General features: G+C 35.9%; 1 protein-coding gene across 8 annotated transcripts in view; it reads left to right on the forward strand.

Annotated features, from left to right (window-relative positions):
• Positions 1-18,920, forward strand: part of si:dkey-237i9.1 (SEC14-like protein 1) — a 281,973-nt gene that overhangs the window by 180,093 nt on the left and 82,960 nt on the right. For 3 of the 8 annotated variants that reach the window (XM_067373415.1, XM_067373422.1, XM_067373421.1), the window contains 7 exons: positions 2,646-2,716; positions 3,177-3,348; positions 4,827-4,961; positions 5,111-5,245; positions 5,478-5,729; positions 6,091-6,269; positions 7,606-7,772. In XM_067373415.1, the coding sequence (XP_067229516.1) occupies positions 2,646-2,716; positions 3,177-3,348; positions 4,827-4,961; positions 5,111-5,245; positions 5,478-5,729; positions 6,091-6,269; positions 7,606-7,771 (1,110 nt within the window). In that variant the 3' untranslated portion in view covers position 7,772. Of the gene's footprint in view, positions 1-2,645; positions 2,717-3,176; positions 3,349-4,826; positions 4,962-5,110; positions 5,246-5,477; positions 5,730-6,090; positions 6,270-7,605; positions 7,773-18,920 lie in introns of those variants that run through there. The other 5 variants (XR_010893428.1, XM_067373417.1, XM_067373418.1 and 2 more) reach the window with 3 other exon arrangements.

The following is an 18,920-nucleotide window of genomic DNA, read 5'->3' on the forward strand; positions in this document are numbered from 1 at the left end:
CACCAGTCACCGGGTCTGATTCCGGCTCAAATTGATAGGGTAAAATTAAAGACATGTTCACAATAACACTGAGCACATGCATCTCCACGTTATGGTGAGAGGCGTGACTTTTCCGGGCACGGTGCGCTCAGAGCTGTCGAATCACAACACAGGAACCGCTGGCATTTTCGTTACGTATTTCTGAAGGAGGGACTTCATAGAACAAGGAAGTCATCAGCCCGTTTTTATGACATGGGAAACAGCGGTATACAGATAAGTAAATTATGTGAAAAATACTGTGTTTTTTTACACGCAAAACATGAACACATGTTATATTGCACACTATAAACACAATCAAAGCTTCAAAAAACCACGAAAAACGGGACCTTTAATGTTAATTTTAGTGATCTCCGATTGGTAAGGTCGAACATCATTTGTGCCAACATGAATAATAATTTTAGAGTATTTACGATTAGCATTAGCCAGCACTTTTAAATTTGCTTTGATGTCAGGTGCTCTGGCTCCCGGCAAACATGTGACTATGGTGGTTGGTGTCTCTATTTTCACGTTCCATGTAATAGAATCGCCAATAACTAGGGCACTTTTAACAGGATTCTCAGTGGGTGCGTCACTGAGTGGGGAGAACCTGTTTGATGTTCTTAATGGAACGGAAGAGTGGTGTTTTATGCGGCTAGGCCGCCTCACCATTACCCAAGTGCCCTGCTGCGCGGGCTCTACAGCCGGAACCGAACAATGTACAGAGTTCACTAAGCTAGTCGCATCCAAAACAGTATCTGAAGCCCCTGCATTCTTACTATCCTCGATTAAAGTTTGGATGCGTGTCTCTAATTCTGAGATTCTCTGTCAGCCTGACTATTTCCCTACACTTATGACATGTAAATCCCTCGTCGCTGACAGAGAGAGCTACACTGAACATGTGACAAACTGAACAGGAGATAACAGTGGGAAAGGATGACATGACTCACCGTGTTTGTAGACTGATCAGAGTTACCACAGCTGTGTTTGTAGACTGATCCGAGTTACCACTGTAGACTGATCCGAGTTACCACAGCTTTTTGATGAACGCGTTGAAAAGGATGGTTATGGTATGTCCAAATCCTCTGTTGCCCGTCTTCAACTAGTGCAAAATGCTGCTGCAAAATTTCTCAAAAGAAAACGCAAATTTGATAGTTACCCCAATTTTAAAATCGTTGCACTGGTTACCTGTACATTTTAGAATTTAATTTAAAATCCTTCTTTTTGTTTTTAAATCTCTTAATTACCAGTCACCAAGCTATCTGTCTGAGCTACTCCACCCCTACAATCCCACTCGTAATCTGAGATCTGGTGATAAGAAAGTTCTCTGTGTCCCCAGATCACGATTAAAGCAGAGAGGTGATAGAGCCTTTGCTGTCGCTGGCCCCAGGCTGTGGAACAGTCTCCTGGTCTATATCGGATCGGCACAGTCTCTAACTATTTTTAAATCTTCTCTTAAAACGTACTTTTTTTCTTTAGCTTTTAATTCAGTATGAGTATATTGTGTGAATGTATGTTTCACTTTGTACTTTCTTTTTTTTTTTTTTTTTCCTTCGCCTTATTGTTCAGCGCTTTGGTCAGCCATGCTTGCTGTTTTTAAATGTGCTATATAAATAAAACAACCTTGAACCTTGAACCTTAAAATCAAAACCTGACCGCTTCTGCTAGAAATCCAATAATGGGCTATGGTTGGATCTTCCATCAGGACAATGATTCAAAACAAACATCAAAACCAACACAAAAATGTCACTGAGCGCAAAATGAAGCTTCTGCCACGGCCATCTCAGTTCCCTGACCTGAACCCTAAAGAAAATGAGTGGAGTGAACTGAAGAGAAGCACCAACATGGAGCTGGAACCTGAAGGATCTGGAGAGATTCTGTATGGAGGAATGGTCTGTGATTTCTTGTCAGGTGTTCTTCAAACTCATCAGGCATTATAGGTGAAGACTCGCCTATAATATAGGAGGTTGCAAAACGTTTTGAATACAGGGGTGCCAATAATTGTGGCCAACGTGTTTTGGAGAAAAACATTTATTTGATAATAAAAACTAAAATCTGAAGGTTCTTTGTATGGAAATCTTACTGATATGTCACTTGCATTAAAAATGCAAGTGACATATCACTACTCCAGCATTAAGTACTGACATAATTATGACTCGACAAGTAGCCAGCACTGGTTAATAAGACGATAAGAAAACATTTTATTTTTACTACTAAAACTAAAATTTGGAACGCTGTGTGTGTATATGTATGTATGTATGTGTATATATATAATATATATATATATATATATATATATATATATATATATATATATATATATATATATATATATATATATATATATATATATATATATAATACACACACACACACACACACACACACACACACACACACACACACACACACACAGCGTTCCAAATTTTAGTTTTAGTAGTAAAAATAAAATGTTTTCTTATCGTCTTATTAACCAGTGCTGGCTACTTGTCGAGTCATAATTATGTCAGTACTTAATGCTGGAGTAATATTTAATTTTAATACTTTTACTCAAGTAATTGATTGTGGTCCACCACTAAATCAATTCGTATGGATTTAAACAAAGCTTAACAACATTTGTGAATGTTTAGGTGCTGTCTATCAATGAAGAGGGTCTGCGACGCTGCGAGGAGAACACTAAAGTCTTTGGTCGGCCAATTAGGTACTGACAGGACTGACAGATTTTCTTTCTGTAATCATAAAGTTACTATTAAAATAATTTATAGTTATACCATGGGGCTGTTGAATGCATAATTCAGATGTGTTGACAAATGTTCAATTATTTCAGTTTTTCAAAGGTCCTTACAGCCTACATTACAATAGCATATTAAAAAAAACCACAAATACACTGACCAAGTGAACAAATGACATACAATAGGATAAAAATTACGTACAGTTTATATGCTTTTTCTACCAAATTACCTCTTATCTATTTAAAGCACACGTTCTTTATCCCGCTCTCCCTATCTGTGCATCCACAAACATACTGTACAGACAGACACATGCTCCCATACAGACTCAAACATAAATGCACAAAAAATTGTCAGCACTCCCCTGCAATTCTTTTTCGATAAAATATTTTTCAGTGGTGAGATGGTAATTCACATTTTCTCATTCTGTAGTTGCTGGACATGTCTGGTCGATCTTGAGGGGCTCAATATGAGGCATCTGTGGCGCCCTGGAGTCAAAGCTCTGCTGAGGATTATTGAGGTAGTGGAGGCCAATTACCCTGAGACTCTAGGCCGTTTGCTTATCCTCAGAGCTCCCAGAGTTTTTCCTGTCTTGTGGACACTGGTGAGGGACACCGCTGTTTGCTTTTGCTTTTAAATTGTTCTTCTCTCCTCAAAATTAGAGATGGGAATGGTCATGCCATGCATGCTATATTTATTTGTTCGTATTAAATGATTAGTCCACTTTTAAATAAAATTTTCCTGATAATTTACTCACCCCCATGTCATTTATGATGTTCATGTCTTTCTTTTGTCAGTCGAAAAGAAATTAAGGATTATTCTCCTTATAGTGGACTTCAGTGGCCTCCAGACGGTTGAAGGTCAAAATTAGTTTCAGTGCAGATTCAAAGGGCTTTAAACAGTACCAGACGAGGAATAAGAGTCTTATCTAGCGAAGCGATCAGTCATTTTCGAAAAAAAATACAACTGTATATGCTTTATAAACACAAAATAATGCCTTGCACGTGCTCCTGCATTCTTCAAAATGTGTATGCTGTATGTTCTACGCCTTCCCTATTGTACTTAAGGAAAAAAATTGAACTGGCACCATGTTCATCCCGTAAATAGAATAGGAATGGCGAAGGACGTACAGTGTTGTGGCAAAAAATCAGCCCGACTCTACTGCATAAGAGACAAACATGTCCAATTGTCTTTAAAAGTTTTATTTCTTGCAAGAAAGGTCAGACAGGTCAAACAGAAACACAAGTAGCTGCAGAGTGTAAGACAAAGAACGAAAGATTCCCCTCACTTTTATATCTCTAACCTCCAAGGCCGAAGCCTCTGTCCTTTTACCATATTAGGAACCTCTCTTAGTGGCTGTAACTTTCCACACATTGTTAGCACAGGCATGTTTTTAACATACATCTTGCATGTCCCCATACTATATCTTGCTCTTTCTATTTCTAACATCTATGTTAGCACTATGTTAAATATTACCACTTAAACCAACATCATACCATGTTCCATAAGCATCAAATTTCACAAGAATTCTGGTAAAAATCATATGAAAAATTAAAATTTCCACAACATACAGCGTAAGCGTTTTGAAGAATGCGGAAAGCAGAAGTATGTGCAAGGTGATATTTTGTGTTTGTAAAGCATATACAGTTGTATTTTTTTTTTTTTAAATGACAGATCGTTTCGCTAGATAAGACCCATATTCCTCGTCTGGTATCGTCTAAAGCCCTTTAAAGCTGCACTGAAACTGTAATTTTGACCTTCAACCATCTAGAGGTCATTGAAGTCCACTATAAGGAGAATAATCCTGGAATGTTTTCATCAAAAACCTTAATTTCTTTTCGACTGACAAAAGAAAGACATGAACATAATGGATGACAAGTGGACTAATCCTTTAAGCACCATGCCTTATCAATCCCCCTTTAATACACAGTCCTAATTTGGAAATAATTGCTTGAAGTAATAGCCTTTCATTTAGAAAGTAAACGAGTCACTGAGTTTAAACTTCGTAGCCTGAGTTAACCCACAGGAAGCATATTATGTATTTATTAACTGTGCTTTCCTCCTCCCCATCTGTGTTTACAGGTAAGCCCTTTCATTGATGAGAATACAAGAAAGAAGTTTCTGATCTATGCGGGAAATGACTACCAGGGCCCTGGTGGTCTTGTGGACTACATTGATAAAGAGATCATCCCTGACTTCCTTGGAGGAGAGTGTATGGTATGTAATTTTTTTTCCTTATGCTTTGCGAATGAATGGTGTCTATTCAGTCCTGTATTCCAACTGGGCTATTATTTTATGTTTTCTCATCTTAGTATGGTTTTAGTAGCTTATTGAACTAAAGAAGTGGCACTGTGAAATATGTGCAGTGTGAAGTGCCAGAGGGTGGCTTGGTGCCCAAGTCCCTGTACAGAACTGCAGAGGAACTGGAGAATGATGAAATCAGGCTGTGGACGGAGACTATTTACCAGAGTGCCAGCATCTTTAAAGGAGTGCCACATGAGGTCTGACTGCATTGGAAACAATATATGATTTGGGTTGTGTTTGGTGCATTTGTAAAATATGATCATTATTCATTAAGATTTTTTTTTTTATAAAACTGGATTTCAGTCTGAAAAAAAAACATAACATTGATCATTACAAAATATTGAACATTGAGTGCCACCTACTGGACAGCAGTAAAGCTACAAATGTAGTTAAAGAACGCAATTTTCTTTTTTATATCTCATCCTTAAGCTACTGATTGAGATCATCGATGCCTCCTCAGTCATCACTTGGGACTTTGATGTTTGTAAAGGTGATGTGATCTTCAATATCTACCACTCTAAACGGGCTCCGCAGCCGCCAAGAAAAGATCCGCTGGCTACTCATGGCATCACCTCTCCTACAGGCAACAACGTGCAGCTTATAGATAAATCCTGGCTGCTGGGACAGGACTACAGTATGGTGGAGTCACCACTCACTTGCAAAGAGGGAGAAAGTGTGCAGGTATGACCTTTTAAAAATGTAAAATAATTACAAACAATTTTATTATTAAACGTTCTGTCTAAGGCAGGGGTAGGCAAGTTCAGTTCTAGAGAGCCGCTGTCCTGCTGAGTTTAGCTCCAAACTTAATCAAACACATCTGAACAAGCTAATCAAGCTCTTCAGGATTACTAAGGCTATAAGGCTGCAGGTTTTTTTTCAGGGTTGGAGCTAAACTCTACAGGACAGCAGCTCTCTAGGACCAAACTTGCCAACCCCTGGTCTAAGGTGTTGTGTGATTTGTAATTAAAGACAGTTATTTTGATAATTGTTTAATCCCCCCTCCCTTTCATCCTCTCTGCCAACATTTGTACTCACCCTTTAGGGTTCACATGTGACTCGATGGCCAGGTTTCTATATTTTGCAATGGAAGTTCCACTCTATGCCAGCATGCGCCACCACAAACCTACCTAGGGTGGACGATGTTCTGGCTACTCTGCAGGTGTCCTCTCACAAGTGTAAAGTCATGTACTACACTGAGGTTCTAGGCTCAGAAGACTTCAGGTAAACTTTGAAGAGCTTTGAATTGTGTGGTATCTTTTGTAATTAGGGATGCACCAATGAAAATGTTGGCTGATACAGTAATTCTTTCTATTTTAAAGCCGATAACCGATATGTTGGCCGATAAATATAAATCCAATTTTTTATATAATTTTTGAGAACCCTGTAACAAAAAACAAACATTTACAGAAAATAATAGGAGAAAAATACAGTGCTTGATATTATTGTCATTACATCAATCTTTTTGAAAAAGAAACATCTTAAATTAATATTACAGTTTCAAAAAACAACATTGCTGAATGAACACCCAGTAAACTGACGCGCCTTAACCCTTAAATCATTACCGTGGTTTTATTATAGTAAAAATGTAGGGTAACACTTTATTTTAAGGATCAGAAATTAGACACTAATTAATGACTAATAACTGCATTTGTAAGTGACTAGTTATGCCATTACAAGCTATTTATAAGGCCTTTATTGGCTGTCGTCTTATTTTTGTCTTATAGCCCCTTTATACTTGTTTCTGTCCTAACAATGTACTAATTAGCTAAAATTAAAACAAACTAATAGGTTGTATTGTGTCAATTACACACTTTATAAGTTTCCAATACACTGTGTGAATATGTAGCTTATAAGTATGAAATAAATATAGAATGGGCATTTCAACACAGACATTTAAATTTGCAGAGAAACACTGTCTTTCTAGCAATTGTTATATACTAACAAATTATTTATAACTGAAATATTCCCTTTATTAATAGGTAACAGGCACATTTATCACTAATAAATGCAATATTACTTCAGATTATGTTCCCTATTCTAAAGTAAACATTTGCTGTTTTCCAAAAAGAAAAGAGACATGTAATATTGCAGTGAACAACTCAGTGTTTATTGTTTTTATGGTTCAAGAGAACAAATTACAGATGAGACACATCTTGAATAATCACAATCAACACACTAAAAAAATATGAATGAATAATAAAAAAAATACACTGTTTTAATTGTATAAATCTTAAATAGAAATTTTAAGTTAAAGGGCCCTTTCAGGTCCTTTTCAGCACTGCTCAAAAAGTTACTAGCCAACAAACCAATTTCACTTGTAGATTATTAATATTTGTAGAATATAACAAAAAGAAAACAAGAAAAAAAAACCTAAAATAATGATTAACATCCAACTATATTTTTTCTTTAATCTAAAACAATTATCTAAACTTTAACTTTTACTGAACAGATCTTTCTTGAACAAAATCTTGCAGCAACACATAACTTCAATACTTCATCAAAATGGGCAATAGATGCCCTCGAGCTTTGAGATCTTCAATGGATCTTTTAATTTCAGGATTAACACTACTGGCACATCTTTTTGCAAAAGCAAGCAATGTTTCCATAGCTGGATCGAACACCAGGGTGCTGTAGGTCTTGGGGTCTGCAATCTGAAGCTCTGCTATTGGTGCTGTTGCTGCAATGGTGCCTCTGTCAACATTGTGCCGATGGAATGCCTCTGACATGGTGCGAACTTTCCTGAAGGTTTTGAGGACTTGATTGTAGCGGCTGATGACCTCCTCTGGACCTTTAACTTTGCAAAAATAATAAAGAAATATATATTTTCAAAACATAATTAAAATAAAAATATCTAAAGAAAAACAGCAAACAGAAACACAAAAAGTCTTGTATTTCTTACACATTGTGATGTTAACTGATAATGCAGTTCTTTAGGACTAGTTTTATTTATTTGGAATTAAATTAAAAATGTGGATGCAGAAACACACCCTTGTTTTATATGTAATATAATTTCTAATTTTTTTGTTTTAAAATCATATATTTCAGAGATAATTTTAGTCAAAAGAATACTTCAAAAATACATAATAAATGATTTACTCACTCTTATGCTGTTTAACTTGTATATTTCATTTCTTCAGCAAAATCTAAACCATGACATTTTGATGGAGATGTGATGATATTATTTCTATACAACACAAGTCAATGAGTACTAAAACTTTTCAAACTCCAACAAGAATATAAAGGCAGTAGAAAAACATTTTGTTCAATACGTCTTTAGTAATTTAATCCATATGGAGGATATACATCTCCATCAAAATATTTGTTCTTTGTTCCACAGAAGTAATAATGTCATACAAGTTTAAGATGGCAAAAGGGTGAGTAAGTGACAAGAAAATTGTCATTCATTTAACAAAAAACAAATTAAATAGAAATATTTCACATTAAAATTATAAACATTTTCCATAGGCAGAGAACACACGCTTACAATGGTATAAAAAATAAATAAAAAGCAAACCTAATAATTGAAAAAGAAACCATGAAAAAGTAAAATATGAATGCAGTGAATGTATGTCAATGAATCAACCATTTACTGCTAATAATGGCAGGTCATCCATTTAACAGCTCTGGACCAGATCAAGACTAAGTTGATTTTTCAATGAACTTAAAACAACATTGTTGAAAGCAAATCCAAGTGTATGGGGAAACAACAGCAACATATCTTTATATGATATAATGTAAGCATTAGAAACAATGTAGAAAAGCCACTGACCTCTAATGTGATGTCGAAGGGAATGGTGTGCCACCTTCTTCCTTTTCTTCTGTTTGTTGTCTATTAGTACAGGCTCATCAGATTCGCTCAAACTTCGTGATGAGGAGGTAGTGTCATCATTGTGATCATGGTGGTGGACTTCTTGTTTGACATTGAAAGGTGCTAAAAATAAATAAACAAATGTGTAGCATAGCATTTTCAAATCATCACTTTTTAGAACAACATCAGTTATTAACAGTTAACTGCCAGGTTTACACATTAAAAGCACCTTATTTTCATCCTGCCTTGCAGCCTTAAACAATAAACAACAATTATTTAGAAAAAGTAGCTAATCATTATCTGAATGACACTTTACTAATTCAAAAAGAAACAGATCTTCAGAATTTTAGAGATTATACATTTTTATAAATATGACTGTGTACAATTTTGCAAAGAGTGTCAAACATGTATCTAGGTACAATTCACTTTCCATTTTTTTCACCCCTTCACCTGGTTTGCACATACCCCTGTCACAGGTGGGATGACATTGCTTCATTCTGAGTGTGTTGATTTTGTGGCTTCAGATCCCTATTCGCTCACTGAAGCACGTCAATATTGCAGTGTGAGTGAACAAAATGTAACAAAATGTGCCCTCTTTCCGAAGATGTGTTGCAGTAAAAGAGTTTAGATATCATAGAACAGCAGAATGTTATAGACCGTATAACAATTGGCTGTATTATTGTTAAAATGACAACAAAGCTATGGAAATTTTTAAGTCATCTAGGAGCTTTTTACAGCAGATGTCACTGTAAAATTGGTAAGTCTATCCCTCTAGCCTTGCTTTCATACCTGTCATGGTGTTGCTCTGAATAAGGTCTATAGAGTCAAAAACAAACCATTTACAATGTTGCAATCAGCCATTGTACTCGTCATTTGAGTTAAAAGCTAATAAAATGCACAGTTGCACTTCTAGTGCTCATTTCACTTGGAAAATTCAAATCATTCCTAGTCAGATTTGACACGTTTTGCAAAAGCATAGACAGAGTAATGTCACAATGAGCCAATGTTGAAAATATCTAATGCTGTTAGCCAAAGCTAATAGCACTCAGCAGCCATAAAAGTGAAATCAATGAAAATGCCAAAAGTTTAAAAGTCTGATGTGTAAATTGCTTGCATGTAATAAATACTGCACAGACAGCATGAAACATATTATTATACTGACCGACATCTTGTCCTTTGGCTTTCCCAAGAACCTGTTCTCTGAGAAAATCACGTTCATTCTCTAGCTCTCCGATCATTTTTTCTTGCCACTTTATTTTCTCTTCCAGAAATTCTATCTTCATTTTCATGGAAAAAATGCCTAGAAACAACATATCACAAATAAATATTAGTTAGCTAACAATTAATAATAGACACATATACACATTGCTATTTGTGACATAGACAAAATGACAACATACTAGTATCAGAACCCTGGCTGCTGCAGCTTGGTAAAGAAGGCTCATTTTCCTCCAGATCTTTGGGTGTTGCATCGTTGGAGCTCTCCTGAATGGAGTCCTGCTGCTTGTGTTGTAGCTTCAACTTGCGCTTTGGCTGTATAAAAGTTCACATGAATTTATTTTTATTAACCCTATTATCTCATAACCCCAGAAAAGTTGTGATATTTTGTAAAATGCAATAAAAACAAAAATATGTTATTTGTTTATTCTATTAGATGACAAAAGTACAATTTACTAACAAAAGTACAAAAAAAAAGAGAAAATTATTTTTATTTTAACTGTATTACATCTTAACTGCATTTGTAAATATACTAAAGTTACCATACTTTTTGTCTCATCTCATTTTAAGCCAGTGGGTTGGCAAGTTAAAGTAACACGTATAAAACTGTTCATCAGTACTAATCACCCTGCTTACATATTGTTATCAAATACACAACAGCTTGGTTATTAAAACGCCAGGACCATTAAATGTTTTATACCTAAATAAATAAATAAATTAGGTTAACGTTAGATGTTAAATAAATGAAATACGCAAAGCTTAAATGCTAGCAAGCAATTAGTTAAGGATATGTAGACTAGCAATATAACTGAAACACTAACATGGATGTAAAATAACTTAAAAACAAACAACACCAAAGCCAACGTTTATCATAAAGGACATACCATTTCGATCGATGGGTATGTGGAGAGTTTCTTTTTCAAGATCTTGATGCTCTTTCAGCTCTTGATGAAATCCTGCTCGACTGATTGATTGCTGCGTCTGATTGGACAGGAAGCGAGTGCACTGCGCGGGTCTAGACCACCCGCGAAATTCAAATACACTACCAATACGCGCTAAATTACAGATGTTGTGTCAAAGTCCGTGAAGCGTCATGGCTTCAAATTATGATTTTCTGCGGAGAATATTTTTCAGACCATCAGCGAATACGAACAAAAAATTTGTTCGTTGGTTGATGCAAAAAGGATTACTGCGGAAATACATGTATTGCCCATCATGCCACCACATCATGAAATTCAGGGACTTCTACAATGAAAAGGAAGCTGCATGGTAAGAAAAGCTTTATATTATCCCATGCTCATTATTATTCAACTGTGTTTCTCGTAAAATTCAGTGTAGGAGCCTCTCCTCTGTCTCAATTTATGTCAACGTGGCCTATTGTTTACAATGTAATCTAGGCTATTGTAATGTCATGCCAATTGGAGCAAATGGCATATCATGATATTCAGTGTATTATTCTATGTATGTAATATAATATGTAGTTTATTATATTTATTTATAAAGGAAATGTCTGTTTTATTTAGTAGTAATGTATTTGTTCAGTTTAATGTTGAGAATGCAACCCTATTTGTTGCATTATTAGATGCATGCCGATGTTAGAATAATACAACTCAAAGATTCAGACATGTTTATTTAGATATCATACAGCAAGAGCATTTGAAGTGGCTCAATATTTTCCAAGTCTCATAGAAATTAGTAAAAGTAAAAATAAATAAATATTTTTAAAAAAAATGTCTATTGTGAAAATTTTCATTTGAGATGTTTATCTATCTAAAATACATTATAGCATTTTTTTTTTCAATTAAAAACTGGAAAAGTAATACAATTGTATTGATAAAATAACTGTAATCTTTGTATTTAACTTTTTTATTATTAATAATTTTATTTTAATCTGTAAAAATGGGTTTAATGACATAAAAAGTACTAAAAGTTATTCCATTCGTCCTGAACAAAACACATTTAAAATACATTTAAAATAATAAATAATAAAATTTTATTATAAAAAAGAATTATATTTTTAATTATATAAAACTATTTATATAATTATAAAAATAATTATTATTTAAAAACAGGAGTGTTTTTATTAATATCATCTGTCTTTAAACTATGCATTTGCTTTGAATGAATTACATTTTTTTTTTATATATATATATATATTTTTGGTTTTCTGAAGCTTGTATACTTATTTTAATTCTTTTATCCTCTGCTAGGGTGTGTCGAGATAAATGCCACAGTAAATCATACACCAAGAGCATCCGAAGTGGCTCAATATTTTCCAGGTCTCATCTAAGCCTCCAGACATGGATGCATTTTATTTACAGGTAAGAATATATCATTGTGTGTTTGTTACATAATGAGGGTTGTTTTAATAGTGTTATAATAACTATTTGTTATTATGTAAGAATTATTTGTGTTAAGAGGAAAATATTTTGTAGTATATTATTCAAGCATATAATATCAGAACTTATACAGTACTTGTCAGCAATGTTAATAATATAACATTGACAGTGAACTGAGTATTAAGATATGTGTTATGATCCTGATGGTTTTTTTGTGTGTGTTTTTTTCTGTGTATTCTATGTGTTTGCTTTTAAACTGTAGATTTTCACAAGGACTCAGGTTGCGGCAAGTGGACATGCTACAGGAAGGCATCACTGGAAGCTCTTCTACACTGACTAAACTTAGTTATCGTCTGCGTGGAGTCTGCAAATCTGCAATTAAAAGAATGAAGAGAAGAGGTGACCTGAAAATTGGAAAAAGACACGAAATTGTTTTTATTGATGAGAGCAAATTTGGCCACAAAAGAAAGGTAATATATATTCAGTTACATCTGTTCACACTTTATGGTAAAGATAATTGATACAATAAATTCTTAAATTCTGTCATTTTTAGTACAACCGAGGAAGACAGAGCAACAGGGCATCATGGGTGTTTGGAATGCTTGGGGTCAAAGAGGAGTTCAGAAGACCCATTCTGAAAGTTGTCAATCAGCGTTCAGCTCAACACCTCATGCCAATTCTCCAGAAGCATGTGAGACAAGGAAGCACTGTTGTGTCAGATGGGTGGAGAGCCTATAACTGTCTCAGAGATGCTGGATATAACCATCTAACTGTGAACCATAAGGAGGTTTTTGTTGATCCTCAGACAGGTGCTCACACACAGAACATTGAGAGATTGTGGGGAGTTTGCAAGGCAACAGTGTGGAGATTTAGGGGGAACCGCACAGAAAGCAGGCTCAAAGACCACTTAAAAGTAATTGAGTGGACGTACTGGCGTGGTGACATACATAAAAATGGCCCCCTGGGAATGATTTTGCATGACATCAGAAGGAAGTATCCTGTGTGAAAAGATGTAGATGTTCAGTTTATTCTGTGACCATCATCATCTTTTGTGTTAAAAACAAATTTGTCAATAAACTGTTTGGCAATTCATTGTGATTATTCAAGATGTGTCTCATCTGTAATTTGTTCTCTTGAACCATAAAAACAATAAACACTGAGTTGTTCACTGCAATATTACATGTCTCTTTTCTTTTTGGAAAACAGCAAATGTTTACTTTAGAATAGGGAACATAATCTGAAGTAATATTGCATTTATTAGTGATAAATGTGCCTGTTACCTATTAATAAAGGGAATATTTCAGTTATAAATAATTTGTTAGTATATAAATATAACTGAAATATTCCCTTTATTAATAGGTAACAGGCACATTTATCACTAATAAATGCAATATTACTTCAGATTATGTTCCCTATTCTAAAGTAAACATTTGCTGTTAGAAAGACAGTGTTTCTCTGCAAATTTAAATGTCTGTGTTAAAATGCCCATTCTATATTTATTTCATACTTATAAGCTACATATTCACACAGTGTATTGGAAACTTATAAAGTGTGTAATTGACACAATACAACCTATTAGTTTGTTTTAATTTTAGCTAATTAGTACATTGTTAGGACAGAAACAAGTATAAAGGGGCTATAAGACAAAAATAAGACGACAGCCAATAAAGGCCTTATAAATAGCTTGTAATGGCATACAAGTACATAACTAGTCACTTACAAATGCAGTTATTAGTCATTAATTAGTGTCTAATTTCTGATCCTTAAAATAAAGTGTTACCAAATGTGGTAACTGTGTTTTTTGGATGATTGATCACCATTTTTATAACTACAGTTTAACTACAAATACCATGGTTAAACTATGGTTTGTGTGGAAAAACCATGGTTAATCTGTGTTTTTTTTAGTGGCCAAGCACTGAAGGTGCGGAGGCACCTATTGTATCTGTTGGCGTTCTTTTTAGGGGCCAAGCACCAAAGGTGTGTAAGCACCAATTGTAATCGTTGGCGTTCCATACGCTTATTAGGGGCCAAGCACCGAAGGTGCGGATGCACCTATTGTATCTGTCGGCATTCTTTTTATTAGGGGCTAAGTACCGAAGATGTGTAGGCACTTATTGTATCTGTTGGTGTTCTTTTTAGGGGCCAAGCACCAAAGGTGCATAGGCACCTATTATATCCATTGGCGTTTTTTTTTTTTTTTATTATTATTAGGGGCCAAGCACCGAAGGTGCGGAGGCACCTATTGTATCTGTTGCCGTTCTTTTTTTTTCGATTATTAGGGCCAAAGCGAATTAGTGCGCAGGGTCCTCTTGATACCCTAAGGATTATTAGGGCCCAAGCCAATGAAATGGCGAAGGGCCCTCTTGTTCTTCTAAGGATTATTATTATTTATTTATTTTTTTCGTCTTCCGGGGCTTTTTGGGGACCTTAACATGCTCAAAAACTCTTGAAAATTGGCACACACATTGGAATCCGCGGCCATCAGGGCAGCAGCTGGTACCCAGGCGTGGCAGGGGGGCTCGACAGTACCCCCTTAAAAAAAGTCAGAAAACTTGGTCCATATATTAAACACGCTTGCACGTATTAGTATGAAACTCGTTACACATATAGACCTCATCGAGCCGAACAACTTTCATGCTCTAAGTTAAACGCCACCCCCACAGGAAGTCAGCTATTATGGGTTGTTTGAAAAACGCATGCTCTGGAATTTGATATACTCCTCCTAGGTGATTATTCCGATCACCACCAAACTCGGTCAGCATGAAGTCAAGACATTGATGATGAAAAATTGCCAGCGGATTTTTGATATCTCGAACAGTTTGGCCGTGGCGAGGCAACAAATTTATGGAGAGAAAAGAGAAACAGGAAATATGTTATAATGTCTGCATACATTGATTGATGTTTATGAAACTTCAGCTGTGTGTTCGTTATAGGAGACTGATCACATGGATGTGACTATTGTGAGTCAAAGTTTTAGCGCCACCAACTGGCAGCAAGAAGTGTGTCATTTTCAAAATGCATTGAGTTCACTCTGTTATTTGCTTCAAACTTCATCAGTGTAATGTCAATACACAGCAGACAGAATTTTTGATATTTTAAATATTGTTGCCATGGCAACGCTTCAAACTTTAATAATATTCTTGAGTGTTTTTGAGGCTCTTAACATGCTTCAAATTGCATGAAACTCGACATACACATCAATATTGTCAACCAGTTGACATGGACAAAGCCATAGAAATGGGCGTGGTGGAGGTACTCTGTAGCACCACCTTTTGACAAAAGTGGGGGGGTTAGTTTTTCCTACAGTCACCAAACTCAGTACACATATTGTTCTCATCAAGCCGGACAATTTTCTAATTTACATTCATTAGCTCCGACCAACAGGAAGTCAGCCATTTTGGTTTGAATGTTAATTTTTTGAAAAAACAGGCTATAAATTTTATACTACTACTTCTACAGGGTTTGTACAATTTACACCAAACTTTTTTAACTTGGTGCTAACACATTAAAGTTGTTTAATTGCAAACAAGCATATGCTGGATATCCCAAACGGTTTGGCTGTGGCGAGGCAACGAATTTATAGTAAGAAAGGGAAACAAAGTGTTTTAAAGTGCATATTGCAGGTTTAAAATTTTTTCGAGATGAATATATAAACTTGTACAAAAATACCATATAAAAAGGTACTGCAGGGTTTAAAAATGTTTTGACGGTCTCTGTAAAGACATGATCACGGATCCGTCAGAGATGCAGCTTGATGAAGACTTACGGTTTATTAGTAATCAGTTAGGCCTACTCCTAGATGACCAATAGCTTTGCTGTTGCCTGATTAATGATAATAATCTGTACAATATTGTGATCTGAGCACATGTCGTTACCTAACGTAATCTATAAGCTAACACCGGTCTCTGTCCTGTTTTCCACTGCTTCTCCTCACACAACAGCTCAATTTGTCTCTTTTGACCGTTATTCTGTCTAATTCTGGTCTGTCCTTGCTCTCTTGACCACATAGCAGGCTAATTGTTTGGCTGTGATTAGTTATACGAGTATAAATACTCGTTCCCTGCAATGACGTCACGTCCAATTTGGCATTTTTCAGATGCGGAAGTAAAATTCTCTCACAAAAAACGACTCCAGAAGCCTATGTAGCGTATTTATATTTCAAGAAAATCTATTTCATACATTATTTTTCTACACATTGAATCACAAAAGCTCTAACCTGCAATATGCCCTTTAACTTCTGCATACATTAATTGATTTTGATTAAACGTTGGCTGTGTCTTCGTTGTACAAAGCTGATCACATGGATGCAACTATTGTGAGTCAAAGTTATAGAGCCACCAACTGGCAGCAGGAAATGTGTTACTTTCAGCAGATCACCCTCTTATTTTTACCCGATTTGCTTCAAACTTCATTTGAATAATGTCAAAACATGGCAGATGTAGTCCTTTGAAAATAATCGTGATATCTCAAACACAGTTGCCTTGGCAACGCATCAAACTTTAATATTCGTTTTGGATGCTTTTGAGACTCTTAGCATGCTTCAAATTGTTTGAAACTCCACACACACATCAGGATTGTTAGCCAGTAGACATGGGCAAAGCCTTAGAAATGGGCAGGGAGGTGGGGCTCAATAGTGCCACCTTATAGTGCGGTAAATGTAGAGTGAATTTGACATAGTCCTTTGTTTAACCAGTTTAACTGCCTATTGTCCGCTGTGCACAGTTGCCCTGAAGCCACCAGGCTTGGGCCCAACATCGCTGCTCGCAGCTATATTTATTCAAAGTAGTCGGGTCACTGTTCTTTTCACACTGCATGACTATCTTGGCCAGCATTCAGTCACTGCTGTGTTCAAACTGCACTATGGATTGGCGACAGAAGGTTTCACACTGCATGAATTTACAATAGGAAGAATTGCCGACAACTCTGTCTGACACGCAAACAACATTTCACAATCAAACACACGGGAGATGTGACAAGGAAACAATGCGATATCACGCATACAAGACCGGAGTTCTCATGTGAGACTGGGTTTATTATTAAAAACGATAGCCCACAAGAAGCTTGCAATACGAATTTCCTGTTTCCTGATTTGCAGCGAAAACAAGAAAAAGAAAAGAAGAATATGGTGGAGGAAATGGTTGGGGAGACTGTAACACAGCACTCACGTAACAGAGCACCGATTTGCCTGTGATTTCGTGCATTTGTCTGCAATTTCACAAAACCTGTCTGCGAGCTAAAATTGGTGCTAAAATCATGCAGTCTGAACTCTCAATGAGAAAAAACTCAGGCATTTCAGATTATGATGATATTATGCACTCATTTGAAATTGACTTACAACATTCTGTGACATGAAAGTCATCTCAATTTAAACAATATCATTGTAACAAAGTTCGTATAAATAGGAAGGAAGACGACAAGGATCGGCGTTAACTACTGGCTGCTTTATTTGTGCAAAATCAAACAAAAGATGTGCAGACAGGCACCAAGCAGTCATAAACAAAAATTAATCACTCCAATCACAGTAGCAAGTCTCCAGGAGTGTGGCAGCCAGTAGTCCTTCTCTCTCTCACTCGCTCCTGTTTCTCCTGGCGTTAAATACTATCTCCACGCCAATTACTGTAACGAGAGAAAGGTGTTTGTTATTTGCGCTTAATCCACCGTGCGTCTCCTGATGCTCTCCCCCGCTGCAGCGTTCGCTGAACCACGCCCCCCTTGCCACAATCATGCATGTGGATTTTGTGGTTTGTCATCATTGGAGCATCAGCCTCTGCATTAAATGTGGTGTGAAATTGACATACACTGCGTTCCAAATTATTATGCAATTGACATACCAGTAAGATTTCAGTACAATAAACATTCAGAATTTAGTTTTTCTAAGAAAATGTTTGTTTGTTTATTTGTCCATGTCTTTTTAGATAACTGGTATCAGTCTCAGACAAAATAATTTGCCAGATCTATGGAAACCCTACTTAGAGGTTGTTCCACATTATTAAGCAAGTTATGGTTCTCATGCAATATGGGGAGGAAGAAAGATCTTTCTGAAGATGAAAAGCATGAAATGGTGCAATGTTGTGCAAAAGGCATGAAAACAACTAATATTTGTGAATGGCGATTATCGAATTATCATAAGATTTGTGAGTAATTTAGAGCACAGCAGAACTCGGTCAGATAAAGGCTTATTAATGAAAGTTCCTATCAAAAAATGTATTGTATTAAAAGGGCAGCTATAAAAAAGCCAGTGTTGAGCAGCAAACAGGTATTTGAAGCTGCTGGTGTCTCTGGAGTCTTGAGAACCTCACCATGCAGGCTGGCAGTTGTGCGTAAAAATGCATTTTAGACAACACAAATCAAACCTAACAAAGAGAAACATTTACAGTGGGTGTAGAAATACAAACAGTTTTATTGCTGTGGTGTTTTTGCAGCATGGGATAGTGCATAGTGCATTGTACAATAGTGCATTGTACTATGCACTATCCTCCTTTTTATACCATAGCTGAAAATGGACAG

The sequence above is a fragment of the Chanodichthys erythropterus genome, chromosome 21 (assembly GCF_024489055.1).
Source record: "Chanodichthys erythropterus isolate Z2021 chromosome 21, ASM2448905v1, whole genome shotgun sequence".
Classification (NCBI taxonomy): domain Eukaryota; kingdom Metazoa; phylum Chordata; class Actinopteri; order Cypriniformes; family Xenocyprididae; genus Chanodichthys; species Chanodichthys erythropterus.